At 37.3% G+C, this 9580-nt stretch overlaps 1 protein-coding gene across 1 annotated transcript; it reads left to right on the top strand.

The window, feature by feature from the left end:
- The first annotated feature begins 3413 nt into the window (after positions 1-3413).
- On the top strand, positions 3414-4406 carry LOC105984029 (olfactory receptor 51T1). Its single transcript, XM_013014071.1, has one exon. It carries the CDS (start codon positions 3414-3416, stop codon positions 4404-4406), a length of 993 nt encoding a protein of 330 aa, XP_012869525.1.
- Positions 4407-9580: the final 5174 nt, after the last annotated feature.

Raw genomic sequence — 9580 nt, 5'->3', positions numbered from 1 at the left:
ATTTATGACTGAATTGACAAGCTTGATTATTATCTCTTTTCTCTCATTGCATTCTGTTTATTCCCCTGGTTGACAGGTGATTCTCTTTGTACAATCTCTCGGAGAGCATTTTTCCCTATGGTTCACCCTTCCTCAAAACTTCCAGGCTCCATCTCTGTGTTTTTCATTTATTCTTTATTATTTCTCTACTCCCTACAAGTTACACATCTCATATAAGTTTAATTGTAGTTTTTAATTAAGTGTCAAAAAGTGTGCTTCATCTGGAGAAAAACTAAAGACCAATAGCATATTTCCTTTATTTTTTGTGGTGGGGGGGTCCAGTCGTGGGGCCTGAACTCTGGCCTTGGGTGCTGTCCCTCAGCTCTTCAGCTCAAGGCAAGCGCTCTACCACTGAGCCACCTTCCCAGCCCCAATAGCATGTTTCTTATTCCCAAAGTGCTGGCCTTCTAGTGGGAGAAAATAACATCCAGGGAGAATAAGTATTACCAAAAGCACATGTACATTATCATTGGATGAAAAGGGCAATTTCAGAAACTCCTTCTGAGCATTTGTGTTTAGCAGCCCAGAAGAATGACCCAGAGTTCTCAGTAGTCCTGCTTTGTCTTGTCTGGTTGTTCACTCTTCTCTCATTTTGTCATGTAGTGATCATCTCCAATTAAAGTCCCTCCCTGCCTTGGCTCCTTTAGTCATCCAGTCTCACTATGTTGACAGAATTTGGAAGCAAAAGTGTCCTTTACTCCTTTCTGTTCCCATGGTCTAGAATCAGAGCTGCCATTAAAAGCCCAAGTATTTTGTTTAATTCACATGTTTGAAATCATTATCTCATTTGCACCTGTTTTCTTGATTATGTAAATTCCCAATTAAATCCTGGACATATATATTAACTTACATAGTATAGCAGAAAAAGTAACTTGTGTGTGTGTGGGGGGGGGAGCGGAGAGGATTGGGAGGGGAGGAGGGGGGAGGATGGGAAAGGATGGGAAGGGGAAACAAAGGAGGAGGCTACAATGCTTGATAAAATGTACTCATTATCTTGCCCATGTAATTGTAACCCCTCTGTACAGTATTTTCACAATAAAAAAATAAAAAGGAAAAAAAAGTAACTTGTAATCCTTACTGGAGTAAAACTGATTATAGATATCACTATCGTGGATTTGTATAGAAAACTGTTAACACTCTCATATTTATCTTTATAAAATACAAAGATGCTCTACCAATGGTGAATGTCTTGTAACTCCTCCATTAGCTGTGCTGAAAGCTTAGACCCTTGGAGGAATAAAATCACGAGCTGGCCATATGCGCTGAGTAACCAAGCTAGATGCACATTCCTTATGTCCTTTGCTGGTGACTATGTGGCCTAAGTGAAACTTATTCTGATTGCTGTTGACCAACAGTCAAAAAGCAAGTCCTGAAAAATATTGAGATAGTCATCTTAAATATAGGCCCTGTATTTCTGCCTTCCTAGGAAGCTACATAGGTTGTGTTGTTATTGTTTTTCTCTTATCACTGTTTCCATGCTATCGTTCTATGGAATGATTTTGTAGCCATTGAGCCAGTTGATATAAAAATATCTGACATCAGCAGCCTGCTAATCCCTTACTTACTCACTTCTTTCAATCCCTGTTTTCACTCCATTCATAAATTTCCCAAAGTCATTTAATGAGAGTACCTCTCCTGCTTTTCACCAGCCTCTCAGGTGAAAAGATCACTTACAAGTGATCTTAAACCCCTCCCAACTTAGACAGACAAGCCCTGATAAGAAAATTTCATTCAGATAACTAGAATAAGTCCACACATTGGCACAATTCATTTTACCATCAAGAGAAGAGCAAGCAGAAAGGAGGATCATTTTTCTAGAATTCTCCTGATGGGAAGGTAAAATGGAGTAGACATCCCAGCCACATCACACTGTTGCCAACAATGTCTCCAGCAAATCATTGGACTGTTGCCATGACTAACAAATGATTAGAACCAAGATAGAAGCATATGTGACATTGGTCAGGACTTCTCTGTTGGGCCAACATGAGGAAACCTGTAGTCATATATTCCAAAATAATGTTTAGAGATCTAGAGAGGATTCCGTGAGTTGTATAATCATAATGAGGGAGCTCAAATTAATGCTGCAGACATTCATGGAGGCCTAAAAACAAAATCTCCGAAGTATAAGATAGATAAAGGACCAAAACATATGTATTTCAGTAAACTAGGAAAACAAAAATAGAGAGTACAGTGAATCCTAGCCTAGCATATATATGGTATAGGAATAACAGAATTATTGGAGTTATTTTAATATAGGAAATGAAATAAAGAACTCAGAGACTGATCTAAGTCTTAGAAAAGGAGAATATAAGAAATGATTTGGGTGCAAAGATTACTTTGAACACAATATCCCAGACCAGATTTCAACAAGAGTACCACAAGTGCGCAGAATTACACCTATGTTCTTCATTATTTTAGGAAGAACTTAATACATATATCCATTAGGTTGTAGTTGCAACTGTTTTTGCTTTATTGGTGTTTGGATACACGTATGACTCAAGTATAAAAGCATTTCTTATTCAGGTCAATGTTATTCTGGAAAATAAGGTGGTAATGAGCTTATGGGAGATGGATAGCTTGTGTGTGAGCTTTCTGTCACTGTGACAAAAATACCCAAGGAAAACAACTTAAGCAGAGGAAAGGATAGTTTTGGCTTACGTTTCCAGTCCCTAGTTATTGGATTAGTTGCTTTGGCCTGTAGTGAGGTACAGAATGGCACAAGTTTGAGGCAGTACAAAGTTGCTCATCTCATGGAAATTTGGGAAAAAATAAACCCAGAAAGATACTAGAAGGGGTGGGAACAAAAATACCCTTCAAAGTTATTTTCCTCCAATTAGCTCCCACCTCCTAAAATTTACAACAGCTTATTATGCCATGGATCCATTGATGAGGTCAGAGTCCTTAGGATCTCTTCACTTTCCAAAGACTCATTTCTGAACACTGCTGGATTGGGATTCAAAATTTTAGCACATGAGCTATAGAGAACCATATAAGATGGAAAGTATAACGGATGGTTATAATCTGGAAAGAGTAGAGGTAAGAAAATAAGGGCAGGTTCCCACAAGATCACTCCAAGACTCTGTAGACCTACAATGATAAGCACATTTCTATCGGGAATTTTAAATAAGGAGATACAGTCATCTGGGTTATAAGACGTGTTAACTTTTGGGGGGGATAAGGAGGAGGGGGGAAGGGATAGGAAGGGAAAACAAAGGAGGAGGCTACAATGCTTGATAAGAAATGTACTCATGACCTTGCCCATGTCATTGTAACCCCTCCGTAGGTATTTTCATAATAATAACTAAAAAAAGAATGATCTAGTGACAGATATTATCATTATTCTGTTTCTTCTCAGGAGGTGCCGGGTACTCACCATGTTGATTTTCAATAACACCACCTCCTCCTCCCCCTCCTCCTCCGGCTTCCTCCTCACTGCCTACCCTGGGCTGGAACTGGTTCACACCTGGATCTCCATTCCTGTCTTTTGCCTCTACACCATTGCCCTGGTGGGAAACAGCATGATCATGCTCGTGGTTATCACTGAGCGCAGTCTTCACAAGCCCATGTACTATTTCCTCTCCATGCTCTCGGCCGTGGATCTCTGTCTGACCGTCACGACTCTTCCTACAGTGCTCGGGGTTCTCTGGTTCCATGCCAGGGAGATCAGCATAAAAGCGTGTCGAATTCAAATGTTCTTCATGCATGGCTTCTCCTTCCTGGAGTCCTCCGTGCTGGTAGCCATGGCCTTTGACCGCTACATGGCCATCTGTAACCCACTGAATTATGCCATTGTCCTCACAGACATGATGAGCCTGGTGACTGGACTCACCATTCTCATACGACAAGTCGTTTTCATGTTTCCCTGCGTTTTGGCTGTGAGCACTGTGTCTTTCCAGGGCGGCAAAGAGCTCTCCCATCCATTTTGCTACTACCCAGACCTAGTCAAATTTACCTATACCAACCCCTGGGTCAAAAACTTTTGGGGAATGTTTCTGCAGTTCTACCTGAATGGCACTGATTTACTGTTCATTCTCTTCTCCTATATCCTGATCCTCCGCACGGTTCTGAGCATCGTGGCCCCTAAGAAGCAAAAGAAAGCGCTCAGCACGTGTGTCTGCCACATCTGCGCGGTGACGGTCTTCTACGTGCCCATGATCAGCCTGTCTTTAGCCCACCGTCTGTTCACCTCCACTCCCAGGGTGATCTGCAGTGTTCTGGCCAATATGTACCTGCTCTTGCCACCTGTACTGAACCCCATTATATACAGCTTGAAGACCAAGGTGATCCGCCGGGCCATATGTCAGCTGTTCAAATTCAAGGGTTCACGGGACCCCAACAGGAGGAGCCTTAGAGGAAGGTGGAATTGAATGGAGCAATTTTCTGGTATATAAACTATGGTTAAGTTGTAAAAGACATTTGGAAACAGTGCCATCCACAGGCATTTTGGTTAGTGACAAGATTATGGGAGAAAGAAGACGACATTAATTTCCCTTGAGTTTGAATGCAAAGAGGTTTTTCTTAAGTATCACATTTCAAAACCAACTTGGGTTCGGCCAAGAATTTAAAACAATGACCTGGACTCCTGGGTGTACACATTCAAAGCACAATCAAAATAATTTCGATCTGATGTGACAATTTATCTGCTTTTAAAATTATTCAGGTCAGAAGGAAATGCCAAGAGTTTTATTTTACTATTCAACTGAATGAAATTCAATTTTTGCAGGAGCAATGAGGATGGTTCCTTGCGGTAGTAAAAGGGGGAAAAATACACAAGGATGTAAAAGCATGCTCATATGAATTTGTATCTAAAACTTCCAGGAAATCAGTTGGTTTCAGTTCTTTAGAATCATTTCTAGAGGGTGCTGCCTGCATGTGCATGCACTCCTGTGCTTTCTTTAAACCCTTTGATTTATGTAGTGAAGAAAGGGATAATCTTACCATTTTTATGGTTACTTTGGAGCCTCCCAGTCAGTTTTGTATATAAAATAACACATAGCCTTTCATTATTATTTTTTTCATGCTTTATAATTCTCATTCCATAGCTTCTGTGCCTGGCAGGCTTTGCCTGTTAGCTGCCTGTGCATTCTGTTGTGCTTATGACAATAGGTTGTACAGTCATGTCTATGCTATTTAGTCAGTTGCTGTGTTTTCACTGTTTTTAATTAGCATACATTTAGAGTTAACAAAAGCATCATTCCATAGATGCTTAGTGTGCTTTGAACAAATTCACTCTACATTATATTCCTTTGGTCTCACCCCCTTTTCTTTCCCTCTTTTAAGTAGTGTTTCATAATGCTATTTTCATGTGTGTGCACATGTGTGTATGTATGTAACATGCTTATGAATGATTCTCTGTTGTAAAGTTGCATATCAAACTTCATTTCCTTTGGAAGCTGTCCTTTATTTATAGTGAACTGGCAGTTTGTCATTCTTTCATGTGAGCTGAAAGTGATCAAATATTACTAAATGAGTATAATTATTTCTTTGTATGTCTCCACCTCTAGAAACTGATTCTTGACATTGTTGTTGCTACTTGAGGATCTAAGATTATGAGTAGTAAGTATGCCTATGTCTTATGCTACCGTCAATCCTTAAGCACTGATGCTGTGTTTAGAAATACTACTTAGTTTTTAATGTTGTGATGCATGAATGAATAATGTTGAATAATATTTATATCATACTAGATCTTAGTAATTAACAATGTTAAACATTTTAGTAATCTTTGATAAATAGTTTTAATATATAATACTCATACTCTGAAATTTCTATAAATATGAATGAATATATATTGAAGGAAGAAAAAATGATTGCCAATCTCATTTAATGTCTGAGATAGATATTGGAATCTTGCTGCCCGGGTTGAAGGTCAATCTCTGAGAACTCCATATCTTTGGAAAAAATTCAAATTTTAAATAATATTTTCTACAGAGTAAGAGAAGAGTAAGTTATATGTGGTCAATACTGGATATATATATAGAGAGAGATAGATAGATAGATAGATATGTATACTGTGATTATTTGTTGTTTAATTACAAATTTAGTTCAATTTTAAATTTGTTTTCAAATGCCAGGTTTTGGTGGCTCATGCCTGCAATAATTACTCAGAAAGCTGAGATCTCAGTATCATGGTTCAAAACTAATCCAGGCAGGAAAGTCTGACTCTTATTTCCAATTAAATGTCTTTCCCTCTCCTCTACCCCCCATCCCCAGCCAAAAAAAGCCACAGTAGAGCTCTAGCTCAAGTTGTAGCTTGCTAGCCTTGGGCTAAAAAGCTTAGGGACAGGCCCTGAGTTACAGTCCCAGGATTTCCTCCCTTCCCCCTCCCCCCACAAAAAACCCCCAAAAAACAAAGTACCAAAAAACAAAAAGTTATTCATATAACAAATTGCTTTTTAATAGAATCTACTTTCCTTTTTCACTTTTAATTGTTATTTCCATAGAAAATTGTAATCATTCCTTGATAATTTGTTTACTTATATTTAGATAAGATTTAAAATTCTGTTAGTACTCAACCCTTAAGTTACTTTAGTTTAGCACTCCACCTCTGATATTTTAAATAGCCTGCTATCTTTCCTACTATCATTAGCTGACTAATCTGTGTATTTGCATAGTGTTCTTGTATTCCTTAAATATGTATCAAGTTTCAGATCTTTTATAGTATTTTGAAGTGTGCCTTTTCTATTTGCTTGTTATGCTCATTGATTTGCTAAATAAAACACAATTTTAGGGCTGTTTAATAAATGCCATTACATATTGAACTTTATCCTAGTTGCTGTTATTTTTGTCTTATATTCTCTAGCATCTACCCATAATTCCATTTTAGAATTATTTTTTGTAAATTCTCAAAGAAACAATATTGTAACCTTGATAAAAAATGTATGGAAGCTAAATTATAACTAAAGGAAGGAAATAGACAATATTTCAGATTCCTTCTTTTGATCCAGAAACATTTGTTGTCAGTTTATGGTTTAAATCATTTCTGTCAGGTACAAATCTGAACTTCTAAATTTATAACAAACACAAAAAGGGGTATAAATGTTATTTCATGTTTCTTTTGTGACAATGAGTTTTTTTTGTGGTTTAACAGAACAGGAACCTTTCCTATGGGTATTTTTATTGACCTAAAATGAATAATTATTCCTCACTGACTTCATAAATGGGCTTTATGCTATTTGTCTTAGATTATGCCTTATTTTTATTATTTTTTTCTGAACTGTAAATGGTTGTGTATGGGTATTCCAATTTAATAGTCTAAATGTCCAATGCTTCTTGATCTGGGTTGCCCTTTCCACCATTTTCCTTCCACACTCAATTTGCATTTCTTACTTTCTTTATCACATTTCTACATCTAGTATTCTGCTGTATTTGTCCCCTAATCCCTTATCTTTAATCCACCTATTCCTATACCCCTCCACTTTAAAATCTCATTTCAACTTCTTGATATTCATTTGTTAAACTATTAATTGTTCAAAAGGCTTACTCAATGGTGTTTCACTTCTGTAAATGCTATTCTTGATTCAAATAGACTATATATGCTATGTATATTATATATAATACACATATGCCTCTGTGTGTGCATATATGGAAGGTTGTGTTTTGTGTCCAAGATCCTTCATATACGTCATTTTACTTAGTTTTCTAAACATCTCTAGGAGACAGATAATATAATTCTAGTCTATAAAATATGAAAAAAGAGAACTTGTAAGGGTTTGAACTGGGCTTCCGATCCAGGTTTATCTTCATTCCCCTGCCCAATGCCAAGTATCACACTATATGGCTTCCTTTCCAAGTAGATATAACTCTTAGGAATAACTGGTTTCTCTGTTGCTTAGCCCTAAGTTATTCTCATCATCTCACCTGCCCTCTCTTCTGAGCCTGTGTCCATTTTCTCTGATTCTACATAACAGGTTGAAACTGTTATCCATGGACTGACTTTTTGTTGCTAAGATATTTCCTTTCCTGTTCTTTGCTTAGACAGATAAATTTGATCCTTTTAGGCATGGACTCCTTTATTTCCCAATCTCTACAACACATAGACATCTGAGTCGACCTATCATTTTGTCTAAAACTGGATGACTTCCGATGTTTAGATGAGGTGAACAGTGTCAGGGTCAATAATGGCTAAATTGAGATTATACCTTTTTAATTTCCATATTATTTCCCTGAATTTAAAGTATACGCTTGCCCAGGAAACAGCTCAAAGATATGTTGCTTCCATTTCTTATTGTATTCAATGTTTGCTGCCCCCCCACATTACTTATTAACATTACTTAGTAGTACAGAAGCTTTTACTTTCATGTCCAATATGTCTCGATCTGATTCACTCTTCCATCATCCCTCCTCCACTCTTCCATTTCCCAAAATAAATCTCAACCACCTTCACTATTCCATTTTCACACATGAACATAAGCTATTTTGATCCTATTTACCGTTTTTCACTGTCTCCATGGACTCTGTCCTGTCCCAGTTGTATATAATTTTGATGCTTCTCAAAATTAAGAAAATAATTTTACAAATAAAGCAATGAAGCTTGTTGAAATTGGTTGGGAAGTAGGAAAGGATAGATGAGAAAAGTAAGGGGAGGGTGAGTCTACTTGAGTTACATTGTATACATATGTGGGCATGCTAACATGAAATCCACTTGTATAACTTATTGATGTTGATAAAAATGTGGAAAAGTGTTTAAAAAGAACATCATAATTTTAGAACAACTTGATTATTTAATATCTAATCCTAGAAATGCCTATAGCTTAATGGAACAATTTTGTAGGGGAAGGAAAGTGGCCAACGTGTTTTACATTATGTAGTAAGTAAACAAGTATTAAATTTTACTCCTAGGTAACTGGGAGCCAGTTTACAACATTTGACTTAGAGTTAAGTAAATGGAAACATTTTAAAATTATTTTGTGTCTTTCTGGTGAGGGCTGTTCCAGGTGTGTTTAGAATTACAGCACTTCTGCAATGTGGGAAACAGACAGAGGCTGCTGGTGAAAGCCTCACCTTCAACAAATGCAGATATTAGAAGCTGGCTTATAATGAAATAATTCTATCCTCTAGATTTTTTTTTCTTTACATTTTGTCACCAGCTCCTGTTTGAGGATCTGGGTCCCAAAGAGTTAATGCAAAGTCCCAGGCCCAACCCTTTCTTTATTAACTTACTAGGAGATCCCAGGAGAATTAACTCCTCAGAGGTCTATACTCCTGAGGAAAACAGAAGTCAATACATTAGCACAAAGTGGGGTCAATACACAGTTCTGTTCTTATCTTTCAGGAAACCAAGTGTCTGGTTTTGGTAAGTGTGAGGAGCTAAAAAATCCTATTGGCAACCTTAAACCAACCCTTTGTTAAATGGTTTGTGTCTAAATAAATGACTACTAGGGAAGAATAGGAAGTGAGTTCAGTGAATGTGTGTGTGTGTGTGTGTGTGTGTGTGTGTATGTGTGATCACTTGTCTCTGTGGGTAGCTGATAGTAGAATTTGAACATTAAATAATTACTAGGTTATTTTATCAATATGATAACATTTGTAAAGTCTCATTTAC

The sequence above is a fragment of the Dipodomys ordii genome, unplaced genomic scaffold (assembly GCF_000151885.1).
Source record: "Dipodomys ordii isolate 6190 unplaced genomic scaffold, Dord_2.0 Scaffold22, whole genome shotgun sequence".
Lineage (NCBI taxonomy): Eukaryota > Metazoa > Chordata > Mammalia > Rodentia > Heteromyidae > Dipodomys > Dipodomys ordii.
This window is presented reverse-complemented; position numbering and strand designations above follow the sequence as displayed.